The sequence below is a fragment of the Cavia porcellus genome, unplaced genomic scaffold, assembly GCF_034190915.1.
Source record: "Cavia porcellus strain 051 isolate PalLab524CR breed Dunkin Hartley unplaced genomic scaffold, mCavPor4.1 scaffold_40, whole genome shotgun sequence".
NCBI classification, from domain to species: Eukaryota; Metazoa; Chordata; class Mammalia; order Rodentia; family Caviidae; genus Cavia; species Cavia porcellus.
The window spans coordinates 6,667,360-6,692,757 of NW_026947523.1; the positions used below are offsets into that span (position 1 = coordinate 6,667,360).

Here is a 25,398-nt window from a genome sequence, read left to right on the forward strand (position 1 = left end):
AATGAAAAATAAAAGAAAAAAGCATGGGACAAGATATTCCATCCAAACAGTAATCACAAATACACGAACGTCTCTACATCAGTGTCATACATGTGAAATCAAAGAGATTACAAGAGACATGGTATCATATGTTTGTAAAAAGTGTACTCCAGCAAGAATATATAATTTCAAACATGTAGTCATATAACCTATCTTGATGCTTCATGGCCAATATATAAATTTTTGTCATATAAGATTATAATATCCAGCAATGTCAGTGATTTTACTTTCCGTGTTTAACATTCTGTACTTACCTTATTTTATTTTATACTACATTGCCTCTAATTTTACAGAAGATATTTTCTGTACTGTGTTTTACTTTCCAATTTTCTAAAACCATTGTTTTGAATAAGTATGCATAGGGATATTTATTTTTTTCAAGGTGCTAAGTAGGCATCAGTAACTAAACTACGCTGATCTTTGTAAAGCAATCAGAGGCCTCTTCCCAATGGCAGCTTAGAATCTTACCTTAGAGGTCATAAAATTTATCCTTCACTCATTTTGAAGTGCAGGGAACTCAATGAATTTTAGTGTATGTTAAAAATCCTAACACCATAAACCAATTTTAGGGTATTTCCTTCAACCCAAACCCTCTTCCTGCTTATGGTCACTTTGGTGACCACTAATCTACTTTATAGATTTGCCTTTTCTGAATGCTTCGTATGGATGGGAATAACATGTATTGTCTGGGTTCTTTCACCCAGCGTGTTCTCTGAACTCATCGTGACTGAAGAGTGCTCCATTAGGTAGCTATTTTGTTTATTCATTAATCAGACCCATGTCTCCATACCCCCTTCCCCAGGTGCTGGGGATGGAACAAGGTCTCTGGCACACTAAGCTATCACTGAGCTACGGCCCCAGGACCTCTACATCCTTGCTATTGTAAACAACATTTCTACAAGCACTGACTTTTAACTCTCTGTAGAGACAAATGTTTCCATTTCTCCTGGATAGCTAGAATTGGAAGTGCTGCATTGCATTCAAGGGTATGTTTAAATTTTTAAGAAACTGCAAGACTGTTTTCAGAAACTGCTACACCACCAGCAAAGAGTGAGAGTTTCGCTCTTCCCACGTCCTTGCCAACACTGAATGCTGGCCGTCTTCTGTTCTAACCAGTTAGTGGGTCAGAAGTGGTATGTTTGGTATGCATTTCCTCAGTGATTGATTATGTGAGCCTCTTTTCGTGCATTTACTGCCTCGGTTATTTGGGCATCTTCTTTGGAGAATTGTTATTCAAATCCTTTGCCCATGAAAAGAATTTTTTTAGAGAAGCTTGAGGTTCTAAGCAAAACTGAGCAGAAAGTACAGAGAGAGCATATACCCACTGCCCCCACACTCATAGCCTCCCTCGACCACTGACCTCCCACAGCAGAACGGTGCACTGGTTCCAGTCAGTGACTCTTCACGGGAACATGGCCACCCAACGCCTGTGGTGTACTGTGGGTTCACCCTCAGAGCTGCATAACCTGCGGGTTCTGTGTAAAATGACTTATATTTATCACTAGAGTATCACACAGAGTAGTTTCGCTACCCAGAAAATACTGTGCTCCATCTTTTCATTCCTCCCAGCCCTCAGGCTCTGTGGACATGGATTTTTCTACTGTCTTCCAGTTTTGCCTTTTCCAGAATGTGACACGGTGAGAATCATGCTGTAAAACCTTTCCTGGTTGTGGTCTCCTATTTAGCAATGGCCATCTATTTCTCCACATCTTTTTGTGTCTTAATAGCAGATTTCTAGTGCTGAATTACAATTCAAGCCTAGTCTGGACAACTTGGCAAGATGCTGCCTTTAAAACCTCTGCTATCTGGATGTAACAGTGTATTTGTCCATTTACAAACCAAAGGACATCTTGGCTGCTTTCAAGTTTCGGCAAGAATGAACAAAGTTGCTAGAAACATCCATGGGCAGGTAACTGTGTGGACATACATTTTCAGCTCCTTTGGGTAAACACACAGTACTGCAAGTGCTGACAGTGTATGTTTAATTTCATGAGAAACCATCAAACTGTCTCCTAAAGGGCTGCAGCAATATTGTAATTTCAATATTAAGGAGAGTCCTGTGGCTCCGTGCCCATCCACATTCAGTGTGGCCAGCTTCCCCCTTTTTCCCCTCCCCTTTTGTCTGTCTGTTTGAGATAAAGTCTTGCTATGGGATTTAAGCTGGCCTCAAACTTGAAATCCTCCTGCATCAGCCTCCCAAGTACTGTGATTACAGGCGTACACCCACACGCCTAGTTACCTGTTTTCTAATCAGGCTATTTGTCTTTTTATTACTCACTACAGTGAAAGTCTTACGTATTTTAGATATACATTCCTTATGGAATATGTGATTCGTAAGTCCCTTTTCCCAGTCTGTGGCCTGTCTTACACACCATTTTTTTTAATGAAAAGGAATTTTACAACACTAAATTCATGATAGTAATTACTTCTGGAGGGCAAAAGAGAATGGATCAAGTTAGAATTGCAAAGTACCATACAGGTGCTGTAAGAAGCAGATCACAAATTTTGGAGCCAGCTTCCTGGGTTGTCAAGTGCTGTCAAGTAACTTAGTTTCTCTGTCTCAGTTTTTCATCTGTAAAATGAGGACAATACTTGTCTCATAGGTGTGTTGTCAAAGTTAAACACAAGTTAATATGCCTAGAGAATTTAAAACAATGGCTATTAGAGTCATTGTACGTTTAACCTTATTACCTCTACAATTGGGGTAGGAGGTTCGAAAGTTTTCACTTAATTATGATGTTTTGTAATTCACACACACAGCCATGTCACCTAACAAAAATATGTTCTGAAAAATGTTATCATTTGGCAATTTTGTTATTGTGTGCCCATCACAGAGTATACTTACACAAACCTCAGTGGTGTAACCACCCAAGCATGGTTCCATCTATTACTCCTAAGCTATAAACCTTAATGGCACGTTACTGAACTAAATTCTTTTTTCTTTTTCAAAGTCCACGTATATTTACTGGACAATGAAATGACATTTGATTAAGATAATCTAATACTTGGTTGGCTAAACACAATCAGTGTAAAACAAAAAGGGATATAAAACACAAAACCCAGGATGTTACACACAACCAGATGTTCAAACATGCTATTTCTTTTTAAATTTAAAATTTACAAACACAGAAAAAATACAGTAGAGCAATAACTGGTGTGAATGATGGTGAATGAATGCACAAGGCCATGTGGCCAGGGGACTGGGTGGGGAGCTCCTGGGCAGACCCAGAAAGTTCAGGGAAGAGGAGCCTGCAGAAGGCTCGCATTAGCCTGCTTTCTACCCACAGGACCCAGATACACGACAGAGGCATCCGACCTGACCGCACGTGCAGCTGCCGCATCCCTTGTGAAAATCCAAGGCTGACAGGGTAAAGAAGCAGAAGCATGAAAGCGAACTCGACACCTCAGTGAGAACACATGTAAGCAGGGTGCATTCCGGAAGACACCACTCGAGGACATTAGAGAAACCACCCAAGAAAACCAGCTTCCAAGAACCGCCGAGGCTGAGAAAGAAGACAAAGAGCTGAGTGGTTTGCAGGAGCCTATTCAGAAAGAAATGTGAGAGATCGTGTGCCACAAAACCCTTCTCCAGAACTCTGAATGACATTGGGAGAAGTAGACAAAATGCTGGAAATATGCGGAGCCAACATCACAAAGGTTCTCCTTGCCAAGAGAAAAAGACGAAAATATTCACCAAGGCGTCTTGAAAACCAAGAAGCATAAAACTGAATCTGTTGGGAAATCACAAAAGACAGAAACTGAAGCAGTGCTCACACTTTTCCATTATCAAATATGAAACACTAAGAAGCAGAAGAACTACCCAATATGTTTCCTCAAAAAGCTTGACAGTGAAACCACTGGACCCCTCCTTTCTTAAACTACAATTCTGTCTCCCTGTCATGCCGCAGTGGATGTGTGTGACACAGGACTGCTCAGTCCCTCACTGCAAAAACCACAAGGTCCTCTGCTCAACAGTGCAGCAAAGGGTCCCCAAGACAAGGCAGTCACTTATGGTGACAAAAAAAGGAGCCCAGAGTCGAAGCGTGGATTAGGAGGGTGCGTCTGCTCGCCTGTGGTCCTGGAACAGGAGGTCCTGGTCACCTGGGCTCCCGGCATTGGCTCCTGCAGATCAAACCACCTTCAGTTCCTCATAAAGTCCTGTGAGATTTATTTCTTCCCACTACCATGCAGAGGACTGTGGCAAAAGCGGGCAGCAAGATCACATTACAGCTATGAACAATGTTCCAAAGGCATCCCCCTTCCCTGAAATAGATCTCAAGGTTCCTGACACGCGATTGCTCGGTGTCTTGCAAATCTTTCTACTCAAATCACAGCTGTTGGAGCACTAAATACTGACAGCGAGACACCACTGATTTCTTTCCTGGATCCCTAAAAGGAAAGTGGAATTTAAACCCAAAGGAATTTCAGGGCCTCTTATACTATGTTTTGAATGAAAGAACTACCAGTAGAAAACCAGAGGAAGAGGAGGGACCCATTGACTGCGAAGTGAAATTCTCTATGGATGCTTTAAATGTGAGAGTGAATTTCTTCTCCCTTCCAAATCATTAGAGCTCATCATGTCAACTTCTGGGCATTACACCACCCTCAAGACAGTGAATTAACTCAAGGAACCAATAAGCATAAATGTCACTCGTGCTGCCATCTACAGGCCTTCCCAGACCTCACAGTGGACAAATGCTAGCCAGACCTGACGGCTGCTGGGTGCTGGGCCCTGTCAGCCTCCATGAGAAGAGTACAAATTGGGCAACACAGGAAGACGAACCCCAGGACCCTGGCTCTTTGTGCCTCCACACCAGGATTTACATGCTGGCTTCCCAGATGTCCCAGTAACCACTGAGGAATCCTCTTGCCCTTCATCTCTTGCTCACCATAGAAAACCCTGCGCAGCACTGCTGGGGTCCCCACATTCCTGGAGTTTTTCTGGACAGTCCACTACAGGACATTTCCTTTTATCTGTCTTAGAAGGTTCCCACTGGAGAGGCCACCATGTTTCCACTTGCCCCAGGGGCCCTGAACTGAATTCTATAAGCAATATAATGAAGTATTTATGTAAAAACCAAACATACCTAAATATAGAAAAAATACAGTAAAATATAGCATAAAAGTTTTTTTTAAAGATGGGTATAGTAAGGCAGGACTGTAACCCTACCACTCAGGAGGCTGAGGCAAGAGGATCAGAAATTCAAGGACTGTATAGGGAGACCCTGTCTCAAAAAAAATTAGAAAACATAAAGAATGACTAGGCAGAGAATCACATATCTTTAATTCCAGCTACTTGGGAGGCTGAGAAACATGATCACAAGTTTTAAGCCAACCCAGGCAATGTAATAAACCCAACCTCAAAATGAAAAAATAAAAAGAGTTGGGATGTATAAGGCCTTGAATTCAATCACCAGTATCACCCAAAATAATAATGATAACAATAAAAGATAAAAATGGTCCACTGTGTAAGGCACTCCCCGTGGGTGGAGCCGGCAGGCCTGGGAGTTGCTCTGGGGAATCAGAGTAGGGGTGAGTGCACAGGACTAGGATTTTCCACCACCATAAACCTTAGAAACACTGTACAGTTAAGCTACACTACATTTCTAAATTTTCCTTCTTTGATAATAAATTAACTTTAAAGCTAGGGCTCTATCTCAGCGGTACAGTGATTGCATAGCAGGTGTGATGCCCTCTGTTTGATCACCAGCACTAAAAAAAAAAAAAAGTTTATTAACTAAGGTTTACTTTTTAACTTTGTAAGTTTTAAACCTTTTGGCTGTTTTGTTTCAACACTTAGCTTAAAACACAAACACATAATACAATTATACAAAAATACTTTTCACCAAAATAAATGCATTTATATCATTTATTCTCATGCAGAATTCATGTTTTTAGTGAATTGTTTAAGGATGATAATTTCTAAGGTTGAGGAAAATTTCCTGCCTTCTATGTCAGTGCTTAAAGCTCTCCTCCTACATACACTTTATAACTGTGGAACATAAAACAGTCAACATCTGACTCAGGGTAGGGCAAAAAAAACATTAGCACATGGCAGTCTGATCATTTGCTGATTGAGAAATGTTAGGCCACATTCTACCTCTACCACAGATTCTCTCTGTATATCCTTACTAGTTAAGCTTTTTTCTATCACTTAAAACACACACACACACACACACACACACACACACACACACAGGCCTACACAAAGTCAGTATTATCCAAATACACTGGCTTCCATCTCTATATTGTGTACCACTGAAAGATGTCCAGGGGAAATGTACATGGAGCTGTTGTCTTTTGCAATAACAGTTTCTTCTGGAATACTCCTGAAGGACCTGCCTAAGGCTTTTTGTATTATTAAGTTAATCGTACATTTTAGGTATACACAATAATTACATTCATCATAGAGAGTTTGTTCCTATACATGATATAACTTAATTCTGGTTTGTTTGTTTGTTTGTTTTTTGTCTTTTTGAGACAGGGTCTCGCTATGCAGTTCAGGCTGGCCTTGAGCTCACTTTGTAACCCAGGCTGGTCTCGAACTCGCAACGATCCTCCTGCCTCAGCCTCCAGAGTGCTGGGATTACAGGCATGAGCCACCACGCCTGGTGGTTCTATATTTTCTAAGGCTGCTTTATAGCTAACTTTAAAAAAATAAGTAGGCACACATTCTATAAAAAGAGTAAATACACAAGCCAATAAGAGTCATTCATGATCAAATACTATATACTGTACATAATTGGTTTTTTTGTTGGGAGGGGCTAGGGATCAAAGCTGGGTCCCAGGTTTGCTCGGCAAGGGCTCTATCACTGAGCCACATCCCCAGTCCGCATACACTACCTACTTGTATATGTTGTACTTTCATATACCTGGCAGCACAGTAGGGCTAGCTACCAAGATGTCACTAACTAGGTTTCAGCTGGATTACAGTCCTATAGGCAGCACGGGATTGTACACGCTTTCTATTGCCTAGTCCATTTAAATATAATTTCAAAAAATAATAAATAAGGACCAGAGATAAAGCTCAGTGGTGTAGTACCTGCCTAGCAAGTGCGAGGTTCTAAGATCAGCTCCTGGTACCCCACCACCACCACTAATAATAAACAGAAGAAAGGCCATCAGATCTTTTACCCTTTAAAAAGTGAAAGACCATGATCAAGTGTGGTGTGCTTGCCTTTATTTCCAGCACTCGGGAGGCTGAGACAAGAGGATTGCTGTAAATTCGAGGCCAGCCTGAACCGCATAATGAAACCCTGGCCAACAAAAAGTGGAAGACGGGGAGAAGCAGGGCTTTGTCTATGACAGCTGGGGTCGCACAGCTAGGCTGAGCCCTGTCCTTTGCCCAATATTTCCAAAGTACCTGTCAATACACTTTCTGAGTCGCCCTAGGCAGGAGTCAGGCAGAGGCGACCTAAGGTGGCAAGCGACCTGGATGCTGTCTCTGCACCGGGAAAGCAAGAGTACTAAGGGCACCCGCCCGGCCTCTGAGACGGGACCCCATGAACATCCGGGGTACGGGCTGTCGCGGTGCTGGCTGTCACTGACCCCTAGGTACTCGGCGCTCAGCAAGAAAACCCTCAGAATGGATGACCTAAGGGTCCCTCTGGCCTCAAAATTCTGGGTTACGTTTAAGAGGAATCCAGCGTCTGGGATGACGAAGCCCGAAGCTGAAGCCCACCTCCCCAGGTTGAGGGGAGTCAGGGTCAAGACGCTGAAGCCAGGCGGGCGCTCAGACAGCCGCACGCACTCGCGAAAGCCGCTCTGTAAAGTAGGCACGGGCCGCGCCTCGCAGAAAGGCCGCCTGCCGGAAGGGAAGGCGCCACAACAGGACCATCGTCTACCTCAGCTGTCACCTCGGAGGGCTGCACGCAGCAAAAGCCTGGCGTTGACCAAAGAAACGCTGGACGGCAACCGGGACAACCGCGGGGCCACTGCTGCCGGACGCAGCAGCGCCTCCTGGCGGGAGCGAGGCCAAACGTCGTTTCTGGAGATGAGCACACGCAGTCCTCACTTAGACCGAGGCTTTTGGCCAATCGCAGAGCCCTAGCTGTCGTCTCGCCCACCCGCCGTGTGGGGGCGTGGCTCCTTCCCTTTTAGCCAACCAGAAGAGAGATTTGTTCGAGGCGCACGCGCGCGGGGAGGAGGTGGTTTCATTAGCAAGATGGCGTCAAGCGGCCTGCGCCAAGCTGCGGTTGCAGCCGGCACCTCCGTGAAGCCTGTTTTCAGTCGGGACATGAACGAAGCCAAGCGGAGGGTGCGCGAGCTCTACCGCGCCTGGTATCGGGAGGTGCCGCACACTGGTGAGAGGCAGCAGCGCACGCGGGGCCCCATAGGCAGCTGCCCAAGGTCTCACCGGCCCGAGCTGAGGTCATCTGCCTGGGGGAAGGCGACCCTGGTGCTTCCGGGGACGCTAAGGGTACCCCGAGGCCAGGGTAAGCCCGAGCTGACTGGCGCCGAGGTCAGACCAGCCGTGCCCAGCATCCCTACAGAGAGCTGCTAGGTGCCTTGGCCCGTTGGAGTCCTTTGTCCCCGTAATCCATACAGTGCCCCAGGGAGGGAGAGTGGGGATTGTGACAGTCGTTGGCAGGCGAGGGCACAGAGAGATGAAGTGACGGGCCTGTGGCCCGGTAATAGCCTCCGATGGGTCTTTTAGGCGCTAGGCGCTGGTTGGTTTTGTTTTGTTTTGTTTTGTTTTTTGTCTTCTTCGTTTTTATCGGTACCAGGGATCGAACTCACGACTGCCTGCTTGCAGGGCAGGCACACAAAGCGGTTGTAGGATTTGAGCCGTCATCCGTTTCTCACATGGTCCCCGCCCCCAGAAAAAGAAACTGAACCAGAGCGGGGAACTGACTTTCCCAAGATCGGCTTAGCGGTGAGATGGGCGCCAAGCCTTGCCGCCTAGCCCCACCTCCCCTCGTATTTATTCCTCCCCCCCCCCCGCTGGTTTGCACCCCACTGCCGCGGAACCCCTTCTTTCCCTTAGGTAGTCTGTTCACCTTTAGCCTTGGTACACAAGCTCCCCGACTGCAGCAACCCTGACGTCTCCTTAAATGCTGCACTGTACAGGGTGAAAATGAGCGGTTCAGATGTCTTCCTTTGGCGAGCCTGTGTTGTCCTCCAGGCTCTGCCCTTTTCTATCTGGGTGACCTTGGTTACATTGTTTTATCTGTACCTCAGTTTCCTTGTTTATAAAATGGAAAAAGAACAGTGTCTTCTGTGGAGTTACCGACCTAAATAGGTTACTACTGTGTATTTAAAGTGCTTGGAATGGGCTGGCAGTTAACACACCAAGTTTTGGTAGCTGCCGTGTTTTGTTTTTCATGCTGTTCTCGGACTTAACCTAAGAGCCTCTAACACAGCCCCGTTCTTCGTTGTATGAGAACTGTGCTCCACTGAGTCCTGTCCTCAAGCTGACTTCTGGAGAAACTGCTGGTGACCTGAAAGAATGTAAACCCAGCTGGTGCTGGAGAGGAAGAGCCTAAGAAGAAAGTGCCCCATTTATGTAGGGAGTCCAAATTCAGATGCCTTCGGGAACAGGCAGATAGCTGGGTGGGGGTGACAGAGTGAGTGTTTAGCGGGGTGTGGAGGTACATACCTGTGACCCTGACACCTGGGAGGCTGGGACAGCAGAATGCTGCAAATTTCCAGGTCAGCCTGGGCTACATAATTCAACACCAGCCTGAACTACCAACTTCTGTGGGGAAAAAAACGTTTGTATGTGGGAGGGAATGCATCTGAAATCAAGTGTTTAAAACAGAATGTTTGCTTAGCAGACTTTCCAAAACCTTATCTTGTTGCAGGGAGGAGAAGGGGAAAAAGAAGTCCAGATTCAGGAGGGTTGAAAGTGGTGGCCGAGTCCAAGACAGATCCAGATATTATGACTTTCTAAACCTAGCTCTTTAATCCATCTTTAAGCCTCCCAAGACTGACCGTTTGGAAAGATAATTCCAGAGTCAAAAGGGTCCTGAGAGGCATAGACAAGGGGTAAAGGGTTACAGAAGCCTAGAGAGCGGGAGGAGAAGTCAAAGGAATGAAGATGAGGCTGAGAAAAGATCAGTGATCCATGGTCCGTCAGTTACTGAGACCTGTGTGGCAGTGTATCAGGCCGTTCACTGAGACTCCAGCTGAAGAACCAAAACAAGAATGAGGAATAAGTAATAGTATTGCTAATAACTAACACTCACTGAAAGGCTTACCCATGACCCAGCACTATGCTAAATGCTTGTACTGTGCCTTATATCGTTTCCCTGCCTTACAGGTGAGACAACCGAGACACCTAAACTTGTCTTGAGTCACACCTTTAATACGTAGAAGAGCCAGATTTCTAGTCCTGGCTGTTCCACCCTAACCCCTGGCTTATGGGGTTGGCGAGGGGTGTGGCTCAGTTAGTTGTAGAGCATGCACTAAGCATGTACGAGGTGCTGGTTTCCATCCCCAGCATGGGGTGGGGAACAGCAGCTTTTAGTTCCTACTGCAGTTTCTGAAGCTCAGAGGCCCCAGTTTGGAAAACACTACATGCTACTTGCTGGCCATAAGGTAATGGGACGCTTTCTACAGAAACAGTTCACTGATTTAATTTCCATTTCACCGGGTACTTGTACTGCAGAGCCAGTACCAGATGGCTGCAGCAATATAAAAGAGTAAAAAACAATCCTGCCTTCAATGGTCTTATGGTCAAGTGAGGGAGATGGACAAATAGCCACATAATTAAAGTATAACTGGAGTATGGAAGGTGCGTGCTGAAACTTCTAACGCCCAGCATTTGTGTCATGCTTCACTAGGTGTTGTCACTTGATTTTCTACCATATTCCTTTAAAGGAATTAGGTTAGAAAATACGACCTTCCCTATATTCTAGGTGAGAAAACAGGCTGAGAAGGCTGTACCCCAGACTAAATCACAGTTCATAATGATCTTGAGGCCTTACCCAGCTTCTGTGACCCTGGTTCTTTTCCTTCACGCCACGCTGCCTGCCATCCGAGGATAACGAATGAAAGCTAGCATGGGTCGCTAGGGCTGAGAACTGTATAGTGCCATCCTTCCTAGGCTGTCAGAGCCTCCTGACTCAGGAAAGTCTTAATAACTTTGGGAAAATTCAGACTGGAAAGGTCACTTTCCCCACCAAAAGGGCCATCTGCTTTTTGAGCCTGTCAAATTATTTCAGGTTGAAACTTAAATACATTCAGGCTGACATCTGGTACAAGAATGAACAGGCAGCTGTATATGAGTATCTGTTGACTTAAGTTTTTCAAAACATGTTTTAGCTGAATAATTTCTACCCTGAATTGTGTTTTTCTCTTTAGTGAGCTTATTCCAGCTAGACATCCCTGTGAAACAGGGACGCGATAAAGTCCGAGAAATGTTCATGAAGAATGCCCATGTCACGGACCCAAGGGTAGTTGATCTTCTGGTGATCAAGGTAACTGAACCTTGCTGACTGACCAAATTAAAAGATCAGCCAACTTGTCCCCGGTTTCTTAGTCCTCCCAGATAAACAGTTTCTCTTGAACTGTAAAAACTAGATATTGGTTTGTCAACTATAGTGATAGCACTATAGTATTTCAAGAATAAACGTGGAGTATCCGTGGTGAGATAGATGGTAAGATTGATAGAGAAGCCAGGCCTGGTAGCACACATTTGTAATCCTAGCACTCTGGGAGACTGAGGCAGGAGGGTTACAAGTTCAAGTCCAGCCTGAGCCAAGAACCTGACTCAAAAAGGACTTCAGATGTAGCTCATCATTAAGGAGGGGAAAAAAAGATTGACGTGAAAATCCACTGGCACTTCTGTCTTAGAACTAAAAACATTGTGGTGTTCTTCTCAAAACACCAGCCCTGGAAGTTCCTGCTTTATGCGGATGCCAGTGTACAGCTGGAGAGGCAGGCAGGCTAGCTGAGTCCAAATCATGGGCCTGATTTCCTGTCTGTAGCCAGCTGTGTTAGCACCAATGGACGTTCCGTGTGGACTACTAAGCCAGAAGAAATGTTAAACAGAAACAAGTTAAGGCAGCCTGGCTGCATGTTTATAGGGACCTGGTAATGTGGAAGTCTCTCCTCTTGGCACCAGTTAACCACGGCATTAGAAAATATTTAACAGGGCTCAGAAATCATCTAGCCCCAGGCCTCATTTTCCAGATGCATAAATTTGTCTAGACAGGGTCATTACTTGCCCAGTTACTTAACAAATCAATGTCGAGGATTGGATGGAAACCTGGACTTCAACTTGACCACTTTGACTAACCACCTCTCCCCTCATTTGTTTAGGGAAAGATGGAACTGGAGGAAACAATTAAAGTGTGGAAGCAGCGGACTCACGTTATGCGGTTCTTCCATGAAACAGAAGCACCAAGGCCAAAGGATTTCCTGTCCAAGTTCTATGCTGGCCATGACCCGTAAAGATACCTGGTGGGAATCTGCATGTTATTTATTTTAGAGCACAAATAAATTCACAGTATGTCGTGATAGAATTCCATTTTACCAGTGGAATTGGTAAAATGATTTTCTGTGGTCTCTCACTTTTGCCCTAAAAGATGGGGCTACATGTACACCCCACCTGCTCACTCATGCTCGCTTCCTGAAGGGTGCTGTCTGCTGTAAATCCTGTCTTCTCAGAGCCTTGCATGTCAGTATGCAGGAAGGCTGAGGTGGTCTGTTCAGGACTGGACATGAGACTGGGTGACTTGTGTTTCTGCAGCCTCCACAACTGGACACCGTGATGACAGCAGTATGCACAGACACAGAAGGTTTTCCCTGAAGAAAATACATACTCATAGGCATAGCAGTGCTCCTCGCAACAAGCACTGGTCTCTAAAATGAAATTAATTTCCTGATGGGAACAGTGGTGGACAACTGGAGTCCGAGCTGCTTGGAAGGTGGAAGCCAAGATTGAGGCCAGCCTGGGCAACTCAGCAAGACCCTGTCTCAAAAATGTTAGAGAGCTGGCAAAATAAGATACTAGGAAACAGAGATGCAAACCTTTTACAGGTGGAAGGGGCCCAAGAGATGGAGATGAGTGGGGTAAAGAATTAGTGTGTTAGGTATACACGTACCGACTCCCTGTGAGGAACGTACATACCACAATCGTACTAATTTTAAGCTTTTGTTTTGGAAGGGTTTGGTGAGGGATACTGGGAATTGAACTCATGACTTTGTCCTTACCAGGCAGGCACTTGCTGCTGAACTAAACCCTTGCTCTTAATTTTTAAATTTAAAAGGGGTGGGGATGGAGCTCATAATACAGTGCTTCTCTGGCACTCATGATACCCTAGGTTCAATCCAAGTACTGCCAAAACAAAACACAAGTCCTCATTGCTAGGGGCACAGCTGTTCGGTGCATACACAAAAACAAATGCCCTCTTGTTTTTACAAACTTCTATACCTGGAGATTGGACCTCAGCCAGATCAAAGAATGGCCTGTCTGACCTGGGTGAGGTCTTTTCTGTCCTCCCCAGATCAACGCACTTGTAGAAGAAAGGAGCTCAGTAGCTACTGCCACGCTGAGGAATCCCGAACTTCGGCACCAAGGGACCCAAGGTTCTAGAGATCATTCTGATAAGATTTTAGTATTTAGTATTAGAGGCACCACACCAGTCAGTGCCTCTCATGACAGGCACATGGTTAACCAGTACTACTGAACACACACAAAGCTAGAGTTGGGTGTGGTGACACACACATGTAATCCCAGCCACTCGGAAGGCTGAGGCAGGAGGACCACCATGAGTTCAGAGGAGCCAAGGGTATAGAGCAAAACCCTGCCTCAAAACAAAACAACAAAAAAGCTGAAAGCTTTAGTTAGCCTGTGTAGCTCTGAAGGAAAAGTTTCTGTTGAGCTTTTGGGGTAGGGAATCCCCTTAATTACCTCTGTGGCTCCACAGGGCCTAGATGTCCTAGGCTGTAAATCAAAAACCTGTACCTTCCCCTAAAGCAAGGAACTGTAACAGATAGAGCCTGCCTGGATTGAGAAACTTCAGCCTGCTTTCAGTCAGACACAGCTGATGTTTATTAGGTTACACATAATTTACTGTTCTCCCAGTGGAGAGCACATCTTAGGGAATCTTCCAGAGCATGGGGATCTGGACTGCGATCACAGACTGCAGGAGGCAGGCTGAGGGCTTTCCCGGGGCCCTTTGGCTGAAAGGGAAGGAGTGGCCAAGAGCATCGCCATTTTTGCAGCTGGTGCTTTCTCCTCTACTTCCTGCTCGCCCTGAAAGAAAGGAAGGCAGCAGTCTTCCAGGCACATAGTGCGGTGCTTCTACCAAATGTGACAGTTCTGAGTACCCCTGATTAGTCACACATGTACCGGACATTCACTACAGGCCAGGCACCAGGAGCCCCAGGTGTAAACATTCCATGCCAGCAAGCAGCACAGGATCCAGGGTTTTGGTATGTGAGTGTGTGCATGTGTGTATGCTTAAGCACATTACACGGAGGGTTAGGAGGTCATTCAGAGGAAGCATTGGTCACCCAAATGAAGGGACAAAGGAAGACTTCACCAGAGACACTGAAGAATGCAAGAAATGAAGACAGGGTTGTGAGACCAGCAATGAGTCAATGCTTAGGGTGAGTAGGAGTGAAGGTAACTCAAGGAATTACAGCAGATGCTGCCCCTCTAATCCCAGCTACTCAGGAGGCTGAGGCAGCAGGATTGCAAGTCTGGAGTCAGCCTGTGCAACTTAACAAGACTTTATCTCTAAAATATAAAACAAAAAGAGCAGGGAATGTAGCTCTGAGGGAGGGCACTTGTCTAGCAAACAGGAGGCCCTGGGTTCGAGCCCAATACTCCTAAAAACAAAACAACCCTGGCAGTAGTTCACCCTGGCAGCACAGAAGGCCTGGCCCTTCCAAAGATTTCCTCCTGTGGCTGGAACAATAGAGGCTGAGATGATTTGACCAGATTGATGGCAAACCTAACTGCCAGACACAGGAGTCAGGGGTGTCCATATGTATGACAGCAGTACTACCAGGCAGCACTGGTTAAAGCACAGGAAACCAGCATCAGAAAGCTGAGTGGGAAGAGGCCTGGGCCTCCTGGGGGTAAGGGGGTAAGCAGTGTCCAACCTGAAACTGATGCCCATATACAGGCTACACCGGTGCAGTGCTTGGTGAGTGCAGCTAGTGGTGGTAGGGGCCTGCCAGTTTCTGCATTCGGGATGGAGCTGCTGAGATGAAGCTGTTAGGGTGGGAGTGTTCAGCATACTGTATATGAAAATGTGAGCTAACTAAATGAGGGTACATTGTGGGCTACAGAAAAGCTAGCTAAAGTCTTGGCCTAGCTGGAGGTAACACCAGTGAATTTCTAAGTCAGTTAAGTTGCCCTCATACAACATGTAAAAAGCAAAATAAAAGCATTAGTCACCAAGTGTGTCAGTTCATCACTGGAACACTTGCCCTGTGTGGCCATATGCTGCTACCAGGCCAGACTGGATCATGCACAGATCAGGTGCCCACCCTCTTCCTGCTCCTGTCCATGAGGGAAAACCAAGCCTTACCTGTTAGTCGTCATCGTCATCATCCTCTGGGACAAAAATGTCATGCTCCTCAAGCAGAGCAGCAAAATTCTTGCTAATAAGCGTCCCAACATAAAGAAAGGGGATCACAATGGAGAACACGCGGAGAAGACCAAAGGACATCTGCAGGTCAAAGGGGTGACTGTGAGCTCCCTAGCCCACTTAGGCAGGACACACAAGGCCTGGCCCTCCCAGGGGCAGTTCCTTCTGTGGACCCCAAACCCCATCATAAGCACTTTGATTTTAAAGTCCTTGGAAAACTTCAGAGAGAGAAAAACAATTAGAAGAGATAATGTAATTGTTGTGGCCATCAAAATGGCTATCAGAAAGAAAAATGTAACATATCCTACACACCTAAAAATTACACAAAAATTACTTGCACATACCTACTATGGGATGAGTACCAGGAGGGCTGAATTATGCTCAGCTCTACCTAAAGACACTACATACATGAAAATGAAGCACAAAAATAAAAAAAGTGAAGGAATATTCTCTGCAGTTCTATTATGCCTGAGAAATTTAATTTCACCACATTAAATTTTATAAACAGGTAAATTTGAAAGCAGGCATGTCTTTATACAAAGACTATTTAGACAAAATAGAAAAATGTCAATAAAACCTCACCAAAATCTCCTAGTTTACCCCACCCCCAAAGAATTTTTCAGCAATTCCTTTTTTAAGGCAGTTGCACCTTCCTGCTTCTTGCTGTGAAACCAGCCTGCAGTCAATTCTGTGAGCATAAGTCATAGTAGGTTTCAAATAATTTGCGCTTGTTTTTCACTTCCCACACAGACCAGCAGTCAAAAAACAAACTATTTGATATAAGGTACCGTCTGTTTTCCTTAGTCCCTTGTGTTCTTAGGCCTAGTGACAGTATTCAGTGATGGAAAGAAACTGGACCTGATCAGAGCTGTATGAAGCGACCTAACTCAGCCTCTAACCCAATAGTTTATTTGTTTTAAAAAAAAAAAAAACTGATTACAATAATTCTCTGCACACTGCTCAGGAATGCAAGTTACATGAATTAAATACTAGGTTTAATTAATTAAAAAAAAATAAGGTGCTGTCCCATGTTCTCTTTATTTATAAACAATTCATTATCTCATCCCCTCAACTGTGAGACGCCCAGAGACTGGATGTGGTTGTCTGAACTCAATGCATAAAACTGAGTCTCCAGACATGAGGCATCAGGCATCACACTCCTTAAGGTAAACTAGTACAAAACACAAGCCCTGTCCTTCAACTTCCGTCTCCAAGGACTCTGCTCAACACCAGCTTTTCAACTTTAGTCTCCCATAGTTAAGAATTAGTAACCCATTAGCACAAAAAATTGTCCTGGGTCCGCCTTCCATTCTATGGGGATCCTGACTGGTCGCTGCTCCTGTCAATCAGCGCGGGCCCCCAGGCACTCCCCGCAATGATTGGCCTCGGCCCCTTTACCCCGCCCCCACGCAGACACTCACTTTCACCGGTTTGGGCAAAATGGCGCCGCTGCGGGTAACGATGACTGACCTCGACGGTACCAGGCACCGACTTGAGCCGTCCTGTACGGCCGGACCATCGCCACTTTTCCTCAAGTTCGGCCCGCTCCGGAAAGCCCCGGATCGGAGGGGTCCCAAAGCCAGCCAACGAGCTATTCCGAATGCCATCTCCCACTTCCGCCCCTCTCTCGGGCTCGGGAACCCTGCCGCCCCGCCCTGGTGCTGCCGTCACAAATGGTGCCGCCCCAAATATCGCGAGGTTGTGGGCGCACACGAGAAACCCACCCTCACGCTTGCGCAGAGCGTCCGCTTCCCTGGTAGTGAGAAAGAGGCGCGTGTCACCCGCCCTGGGTTATGTGGTCATGAACATTTCCTTCTTCCGCTCCCGACATCCAAGATACTGCTGAAATAAATTTAAGGAACCAAAATGAGTAATCATGAAAAAGCTTTAGGGTTAGACTCATATAAAAACACTAACATATAAAAAAAATTAACAAAGGCTCTACATGCAGAACCTGTGCACCGTATGGGGGCTGCGGGCCTCCTAAACAGGGCTGGCAAACAAGCCCAGTGCAGGACTGGATCCTGTGGAGGTTCTGCCACCGAGAAGCCGGGATTTCCGGCTCTAAATCAGTAGCTAGCCCCATAATGGTGTCCGTAGCTGTGGTCCTCTTCCTGATGTATAGATGGTGCTTGTAATAAACGAGTAGTAACAATTTTACAAACTTTAGTGTTTTATTATATATATATTAAAAAAACACTGTAACGGCAAGAAAGATAACAAAGTCTGCAGTATGTGTGTATAAAATAAAGTGCAGTGGGCCGTGGGGGTCTCCTACAGGACTGGGAAACAAGCTGGGTAGGACAGGAACCTGAGCAAGGCCCTGGGCAGTTTCTCAGCCTCCTAGCGATGAGTAGAAATCTTGAGTCTCAGCCTTAGGCCTTCTTGGGTCCTGGTCTGGCTGCCTTAGGCCCCAGAAAGAGAAGGGGAGACTAGGAAAGGGCAGGTTTTGTGTTTGGGGGAAGAGGACGTCTGAGCAGGCCCACCTCTTCCCAACAGCCCCAACTGTCGCATCCTACAGCAAGAGACTGGCCCCAGCCAGCTGGCTGCCTCTCAGGACACGAGGAGGAAACATAAAGGCACAGTGCTGGGGAATAGCAATGAGGGTTCTTGGTAAGTAAACCCCAGGGAGAAGCAGGACTGGGCCAGAGTTCCCAGATGGTTGGTTGCCCCTGAAGTTTCAGGAATAAAAATACTTTTATGGGACCCAAATGGGGAAATACAAGTTTATCAAAGGATACTGGAAATCTTGTGTCCAAACTTCTAAAACTGCCAGGACTGAGGTCAAAAACACAAGCTGCCTTTCTCTGGGGAGCCACCCAACCTCCCCAGCTCCCCAAATTCTGGCCTGGCAGTAGCAAGAACTAGCAGTTGAGGACAGAGACCAGGGAGGATTTCTGTTGACTTATATAAGCTAAAAGCTCCTCCTGGGGCAATGTCCAGCTCCATTATTGACAGGGCATCCAGGAAGGGTGGATGATATCAAAGAAATCCTCTTTATGGTCAGGGGCCCTCTCCTCAAAGGATACCACCCAGACTAGAGTGGGGGATCAATGCTCACTCATCCTATTCCTCAGAAAGAGCTTCCCCAGGAACTCCTTTGATTGACACATAAATCCACTTTCTCAGCTAACGTGCAGCCAGCCTCTGGCATCTTAAATGCACACAAGACTTCCTATGTTGGAAATTTTGGCCATGGGGTCCAGCGTGGAGGTCAAAGGTGGGGCAGCCCGTTTCCTTCATTTCCTTAATGTTCAGCGCAGAGTCTTACACAAGCCACCCTTCCTCTCTGGACCTCAAGACACAGGTTGGAAGTCATGGTTTGTCAGTCCCCTCCAGGCACAGAAACCTGGACAAGGCTTAAAAAGCAAGAGGAAGCGAACACCCCCACACGTAGCCCTACTCCACCCAGGCAAAGCAACCTTGCAAATGAGTAAACATTTAACTCCTGAAGAAGCACTAGCCCCCGTGTCCCGACCAGCAGGACACGACCAGAACTCACAGGGCTCAAGAGCAGGGCTCATTCTGTTGCTTGCATCCTGCCTGGTTCCTCTGGGCCCTCTGCTGCCACCCTCGCCTCAGCTGCACAATCTCCTGGCCATACCAGTCATGCAGGGTAGAGAAACAGGAGGTCTCAGGTGACACAGGGCTCTGCCCCCTGCCTAGGAGGAGGCTGGTGGGGCCCTGCAACTCCCACTCCGACAAATCCCGCCCTACTGGCCTGCAGCCTCTTTCTTCTATGGTACGCACAGGGCTGCAGTCCCTGGGGAGAAAGTGACCATTTTCCAGGCCTGGAGATCTTCGGTCAGGCACCTGTGGCTTTCGGCAGCTGGCACCGACCTTCTGGGACACGCAGCGATGCAAGGCCAGGCTCCTGCGGGCATCCTGCAGCTGGCTCTCCAGCTCTCGTACCACCAGGCGCATGTAGCCAAAGCTGGCTCGGGACAGGGCCTTCACCCAGGCCTCCTGGGCTACCTGCCCATCTGCAGCCAGCAGATGCGGGCGCACCCCGGGGGCGTCGAAACGTATGGCGAAGGCAAACTCCTCGGGCACAGGTGCCTCAGCCAGCTCCACCGTGCAGCCCTCCAGCACCACCAGGCTCAGCGGGGCCCGGCCCTCACGGCTCTCGAAGGAAAACAGCAGGTTGCCCTTGAGAACAAACCAGCATCTTCTGCCAGTGCCGCTGGGGGTAGGGGGTGTCCCTGGGCCCCCCCAAGTGCGCAGGAAGCCCGTGTGGTCTGCTGGGGAGTCGCTCAGTGCATAGTGGGCCACACTCCTCTTGTTCAGCTTCATGGCCCCTGGGAGAACTGAGAGGCGACAGGGATCAGTGGATTAGAGAGAGACGCACCACAAGGGAAAGGCCCAGCTGGGCCCCAACCTGAGGGCCTCTGCTCCCCTGCTGTGTTCCTGGGGTTCCTAGATTTCATCTGTGAAATGGGTGAGTCTCCCTGGCCAGTCCTCTCAAAGGGATTTTGAGGGTCATGCAAAAAACTGGACATTCGCCAGGCATGGTGGCACACACCTATCATCCTAGTATTCTGGGAAGTTGAGGCAGGAGGATTGAAAGTTTAAGCCCAGCCTGGGCAATTTAGCAAGACTCTGTTTCAAAATTTAAAATAAAAAGAACTGAAGATGACGCTCAGGACTCCTGGGATCCAAGAGTCAATGTCCTCCCAACCCTCGTGCCCTAAAAAAACTGGATCATAGAACACTCAGGAACACTAAGGAAAGATGTTATTGAATCCAGGTAGGAGGCTTGGCAGGACCTCTGTGTGACTTTCTTTTAACTTTTTTTTTTTTTTTTTTGGTCTTTTTCGTTTTTATCGGAACCAGGGATCAAACTCACAACCGCACACTTGCAAGGAAGGCACTTATGCCGCTGAGCTAAATCCCCAGCCCCTCTTTTAACTTTTTTTTTTAACTTTTATTAGTACATGTTTACAGTACATAATGATTACATTCATTATGGGGATTTGGTAATGTACATAACACATCTTCATTCTGTTTATGTCTCCTCCTTCTCTCCGTCCCCGTCATGGAGCTTTTTAAAACCCAGAGAAATAAACCAAGTGAACACACATTAGCATTCTGGGAGGCTGAGACAGGAGGATCAAAAGTTTGATTCCAGCCTGGGCAACTGAGTGAGGCCCTAACTCAAAAAAAAAGGAAAAAAGCAAAAGCATGTGGGACATTGCTCAGTACACAGGCCCTGGCTTCAACCCCAGTACTGAAATCAAAATTCAGAGAACTAGAAATAGATCCCAGCCAGGCCGAAACAAACCCCAAGCTTCAACCACACCCTATGGTGGGGGCCTCTCAACTCTGAGGAACGCTTCCAGGGTTCCCGTGACACCCCTGGGCTTCAGTGGTGGCTCCTTGATGGACAGCAATGTTGTCTTCAGCGACAGCCTGCAGCCTTCAGAGCCAGACAGGTGCAACGGGGACAGGCGGCCTCCCCAGGGGAGGGCAGATGGGGACCCACTCTGTAAACAGGAGCATGGCACCAGCCAGCTCAGGGTTCAGCTGAGGACGACCACAGCCAGACTTTGAGGTCTGTGGACCCTGCAGGACACCTCGTCCAACTGTCTTTCCTTATGGAAAACGGAGACCAGGAGCAGCGAAGGGGCGCTGCCCAAGGTCACATGGCCAGTGAGAGGCAGCACTTGGTGGCACCTTTGGGGAGCTGTACTTACCAGCAGGGCTGGGCGCACGGTGGGGGCGATTTGTCTGGTGGCGCAGCCAGTGGTTCCCAGGGGACCTGCAAAACAGTTCTCCAAGGATGAGGACTCAAAACCGGCCTTCTTCGAAACTCCCGCTGCCCCAAGGGCTGGGTCCTGTGGCCCTGACCTTCACTCTTCAAACCTCGGCTTCCTGTCCCCCAAGGTTGGGTCACAGTGACACCCTCATAGCTTCCTGCTTTCCCTTCTAGCACTTGTCACACGGCTTATGTGTGGGCTTTTATTTAAATCACCTAATACTCTGAAAAGCCTGGCCTGATCACCATGGCCAAAGTGGCCTAATGTAGGTTGACTGACCAGCAGTCTTCTTGTGTCTGGTCTGGCGAGAAACCTTTATCCCACGACAATCTCCTTGGTTTGTTTGTTTTGCAAAAGGGTCACACTATGTTCAGTTCAGGCTGGCCTTGAACTCACTACGTAGCCCAGGTTGGCCTCAAACTTCCAGGAATCATCCTGCCTCAGCCTCCCAAATGTTGGGATTACAGGCATACACTACTGTGCGTGGCTCCCACCGCGATCTCCTTTGTGTTTACTCAGCTATTTCCAGCTCCAGAATGTGTAGGGCCTGGTTTGAGTTGGTTTCCAAAGGCACCCTCAGTGTCCAGCACCAGGCGGGTTTCTTGGAGTCCCTTGACAGGTATTTGTTGAATTCATGATCTGACATCAGTGTACATAACAAAGTATCCCATCCTTGGGGAGCTGGGGTAGAGGCAGGGAGGTATGACATGATGTAAGCAAAGAAAAAAAAACAACTAATGGCTGGATGTGGTGGCGCACACCTGTCATCACAGCCCTTTGGCTGAGTGAGGTAGGAGAGCTGCAAGTTGGAGCCCAGCCTGGACCACTTAGTGATTTAGCAAGATCCTGTCTCAAAACAAAAAATTTTAAAAAGGGCTGGGAAGTCTAGCTCAGTGCAAAGGCCCTGAGATCAATCCCAGTCCTTGAACTAATAATACGTGAATGAAACAGTAATTAATAAAACATTAAATAGCTGGGTGTGATGTAATTCCAGCACTCAGGAGGCTTAGGCAGGAGGATCGCTGTGAGTTCCAGGCCAGCCTGAGCTAGATAGTGAGTTCAAGACCAGCCAACTGCAAAGGCCCTGTCTCAAGGAAAAAAAAAAAAAAAAGCAAGAAAGAAAGAAAAAGAAAAGGAGAAGAAGGAAAAGGAGAAAAAGAAGAGGAAAGAGGAAGAGAGGAAGAAAGACAGAGAGAAGTGAAAGAGAGGAAGCGCACACACAGTCCCCGCAGTCCGGGTCTGCGGAGGAGCGCGGCAGGCCCCAGGAGGCCGGGGGCTCGGTCAGGCGCCACCCGCTGGGGCGGTGGGCAGTCGGGCCGGCGCCCTTCCCGGTCCCCGCCACGTCCCCGCCCGCCGGCTCTCACCTCCTGCGCCCCGCGGTCGGCCGGACCCCGCGCTCCGCGAAGGCGAACGTGGCGCGGGCGCCGAGACCCCGCCCGCCGGCCGGGTGACCGCCCGGCCCCTCCCTGCCCCGACGCACCAGGCCTCGGGAGCCGCGAAGCCTCCTCCGCATCCACGCGCGAGGGAAACTGAGCCGGGGAGGGGCCTGCCTGGGCCACAGCGCGGTCAGCGGCGCGGCGGGGCAAGCCGGGCCCACGGGCGGCGCCCCCCACCCAGCCCACCGCCGGAGAAGTCTAAGAATCCCGGAGAATTTAGAATCCTGTCTCCCCACCTGGCCCTCCCGTCCCGCAGAACCAAATCAGGCCATCCTTTGGCCCTGGAGCTTCTTAAAACCGGGCTCCTACACAGCCCGCTGAGCCCTGAGGAGTACCCAACCAGGCTCCTCCCCGCCTCTGGAGCTTATCTGCTCCAGCAGGCCTGCGCCCTACTCTTGGCCCCAGGCGCTTGGAGACAGTATCGGCCGGGTAGATGCAGATGGCAGCGCTGCAGGCAGGAGGCTGGGCCTTCCCACAGGCCCTGAAACCCCCTGAGCTCCAGGGTCTGTGTGTGAGCTTGTGGCTTCCCGCCTCAGTCTTGCCTCTGTCTTCGGCTTTGCAGTTCCTGCGGCAGCCACCTGTGCCCCCTCACCTCTGCCCTCTCACCTCTGCCCTCTCGCCTGAGCTTCAGGGCCATTTGTCCGACCTCAGTCCAGAGGGCCCCTCCCTGGACACCCTAAGGTTTCTTTTTGTTTCTTTTCCTCTTTGGCTGGAGGTGGAAGCCAGGGTCCCCTTTCTGCTCAGCAGACGCCGCCCTGGTGAGCTCCCCCACCCCAGCGCCTGGCTGGGTTTTTATCACCCCTCTGGGTTGTGTTTTCGCTGGGACACCAACCACTACCATAAACCTCGCTCTGCTCCTCCCTTATTAAATTTTATTCCAATAGGAGTTGTGGGAGTGGGGAGGTTGTTTTTGTGTGTGTTTTTGAGACAAGATCAGAGTGGCCTCAAAATGGTGATCCTCCTGCCTCAGCCTCCCAGGATTTTTGGATCGCAGATGTACACTACCACACCTGACTGGGAGGTTTCAATTTTAAGTAGAATTGTCACCAGGGAAAGTAGATCCTGATGCCACGAGGAACCAGTCAAACTCCTCTGTCCTTTCTACCTTTAATGAAAGAATTCAGTCAAGACAAATAGGCAGCTCTGCAGAGATACAGGTGGTTCATTGGAAAACAGATAGCGGAGACTTGGGCCTTCGAATCAGGGGGGACAATGCCCTGTGGGCCTCTGCACCCGAGGGTGAATTTGGACATCTTTTTATGGGCAGGAAAGCCATTTCTGGGGCTCAGGGACTGTAGTTACACCACATATGCGGTAGCTCATCAATATTTTTCTTAGGGGTTGCTTCAAAATGGCGCGATCTTGTTCTTGTGTCTTCTTTGTTCTTTTCAGATGGTCAGTGTCCCCTCCGGGGCCTTCATCATCAAAGAAACTTCCAAAAGAAATGTCTGGAAGAAAAAGTTCTGACCTGCATGCGGTCTAGATCCAAGCGGGAGGACCTCTGAGGTAGGTGCCCCTTTCGGCTGCCAGTGGGGCATAGCCAGGGCACCCAGGAACCCTGTGGGCCTTGTTTAGCCATGTGGTCAGGAAGCAGGGTGCTGTGTGCAGTATGGAACCTTCAAATGCCACTGTCCTCATCTATGGGATGCTTCAAGACCTAACGAATGGTTATAAATGTATTCTATACTGAAGTCTTCATTCCTTCCTTTAACTGGCACAATTGCTATTTTGGGTCCCCTTGTCCCTCAGGGCTGCTGATGTCTAAACTGCCTGCATAACTGAATGGTCAGGGTAGACTCTCTGACAATATACCATTATTTGACAAAATGTTCAGTAAATGTTTGAAAGAAACATTGGAAGGAAGAGCATTGCAGGCAGATGGGAACAGTTGGTGCAAAGGTCCTGGGGCCTGTTATGTTTGATGAACTGAAGGCAGCCAACGTGGGTGGGAGGGACTGAGCAGAGAGCAGCAAAAATAGGGAAATAGGGAATCAAAAGGGGTCACTGCTTTGTAAAGCAGTGAGGGTTTTTACTCCAGACTGATGTGAGAAGGAAGTAACTCCCAACCTGTTAGACAGCTGAGTTCCTGTCTCACAGTACGAATGCTGATGCATCAAGGACAAAGAAGGTGAAGAGTGGGAAAGTTTTACTGAGAGAAAGCTGAGAGCCCGGTGTTCTTAAAGTGGGCTGCAGCTGAGGCTCTTTGTCTAGGGTTTTGTACAGTGAAATCACATCACAGGGAACCTGGGATCAAACTGTAATCAGCTATGGGCTTACAAGCACGGGCCCTTGGCTAATACTGATCCAACAGGAACAAGGTACTAACTAGCCAGATGTCAAGTGCTGAGAACAAAGGCATCCCCCAAAGGGGCAGGAGCGAAGGTGGGGTGCCCTGGTCTGTTACACTGCTCAGGCTCACTGGGCCAGTGGCATTGGTCACAGCCCAGCTCTGAGCTGCTGTCCATCTCTGGGGAGCCTTGCAGGCCCAACTATCCTGTCCCCACCTTGGGGCCTCGTTTCTATCCACTCAGCCCTGACTCCAGGCCTGTTCTTCGATCTTGGACCTAGGGTTTTCAAACTGTCCATCAGTCCCCACCTAACCTGGCCATCTGCAATACA

At 48.0% G+C, this 25,398-nt stretch overlaps 3 protein-coding genes across 6 annotated transcripts; 1 reads left to right on the forward strand and 2 right to left on the reverse strand.

Annotated features, from left to right (window-relative positions):
* The first annotated feature begins 8,135 nt into the window (after positions 1 to 8,135).
* On the forward strand, positions 8,136 to 12,511 carry Ndufa6 (NADH:ubiquinone oxidoreductase subunit A6). 2 transcript variants are annotated; one of them, XM_003470527.4, is made up of 3 exons: positions 8,136 to 8,342; positions 11,344 to 11,459; positions 12,304 to 12,511. In XM_003470527.4, the coding sequence occupies exons 1-3, from the start codon at positions 8,204 to 8,206 to the stop codon at positions 12,433 to 12,435; spliced, it is 387 nt and encodes a 128-aa protein (XP_003470575.1). In that variant the 5' UTR covers positions 8,136 to 8,203; the 3' UTR covers positions 12,436 to 12,511. The 2 variants fall into 2 exon arrangements, with proteins under 2 accessions (XP_003470575.1, XP_063099720.1); XM_063243650.1 differs by having other exon boundaries at positions 8,157 to 8,474.
* A 1,503-nt stretch (positions 12,512 to 14,014) lies between these two features.
* On the reverse strand, positions 14,015 to 17,260 carry Smdt1 (single-pass membrane protein with aspartate rich tail 1). The gene is made up of 3 exons (XM_003470526.4): positions 17,009 to 17,260; positions 15,528 to 15,668; positions 14,015 to 14,242 (listed from the first exon to the last, which is right to left on the reverse strand). The coding sequence occupies exons 1-2, from the start codon at positions 17,192 to 17,194 to the stop codon at positions 15,531 to 15,533; spliced, it is 324 nt and encodes a 107-aa protein (XP_003470574.1). The 5' UTR covers positions 17,195 to 17,260; the 3' UTR covers positions 14,015 to 14,242; positions 15,528 to 15,530.
* Positions 17,113 to 23,329, reverse strand: Pheta2 (PH domain containing endocytic trafficking adaptor 2). 3 transcript variants are annotated; one of them, XM_063243649.1, is made up of 4 exons: positions 23,016 to 23,329; positions 21,281 to 21,345; positions 19,090 to 19,894; positions 17,113 to 17,429 (listed from the first exon to the last, which is right to left on the reverse strand). In XM_063243649.1, exon 3 carries the CDS (start codon positions 19,878 to 19,880, stop codon positions 19,095 to 19,097), a length of 786 nt encoding a protein of 261 aa, XP_063099719.1. In that variant the 5' UTR covers positions 19,881 to 19,894; positions 21,281 to 21,345; positions 23,016 to 23,329; the 3' UTR covers positions 17,113 to 17,429; positions 19,090 to 19,094. The 3 variants fall into 3 exon arrangements, with proteins under 3 accessions (XP_063099719.1, XP_063099718.1, XP_063099717.1); XM_063243648.1 differs by lacking the exon at positions 23,016 to 23,329 and adding an exon at positions 22,708 to 22,993 and having other exon boundaries at positions 17,113 to 17,426; XM_063243647.1 differs by lacking the exon at positions 23,016 to 23,329 and adding an exon at positions 22,708 to 22,993.
* Positions 23,330 to 25,398: the final 2,069 nt, after the last annotated feature.

What these genes read in the sequence shown, in the direction of transcription:
- Ndufa6 (XM_063243650.1), top strand. Translation starts at nt 8,204, where the DNA reads ATGGCGTCAAGCGGCCTGCGCCAAGCTGCGGTTGCAGCCGGCACCTCC. An exon ending in AAGGGTACCCCGAGGCCAGG is followed by an intron (nt 8,475 to 11,343) that starts GTAAGCCCGAGC and finishes TTTTCTCTTTAG; the next exon opens with TGAGCTTATTCCAGCTAGAC. An exon ending in TTGATCTTCTGGTGATCAAG is followed by an intron (nt 11,460 to 12,303) that starts GTAACTGAACCT and finishes TCATTTGTTTAG; the next exon opens with GGAAAGATGGAACTGGAGGA.
- Smdt1 (XM_003470526.4), bottom strand. Translation starts at nt 17,194, where the DNA reads ATGGCATTCGGAATAGCTCGTTGGCTGGCTTTGGGACCCCTCCGATCC. An exon ending in TTTTGCCCAAACCGGTGAAA is followed by an intron (nt 15,669 to 17,008) that starts GTGAGTGTCTGC and finishes TTTGACCTGCAG; the next exon opens with ATGTCCTTTGGTCTTCTCCG.
- Pheta2 (XM_063243648.1), bottom strand. Translation starts at nt 22,856, where the DNA reads ATGCGGAGGAGGCTTCGCGGCTCCCGAGGCCTGGTGCGTCGGGGCAGG. An exon ending in CCGACCGCGGGGCGCAGGAG is followed by an intron (nt 21,346 to 22,707) that starts GTGAGAGCCGGC and finishes ACTGTTTTGCAG; the next exon opens with GTCCCCTGGGAACCACTGGC. An exon ending in CCGTGCGCCCAGCCCTGCTG is followed by an intron (nt 19,895 to 21,280) that starts GTAAGTACAGCT and finishes GTCGCCTCTCAG; the next exon opens with TTCTCCCAGGGGCCATGAAG.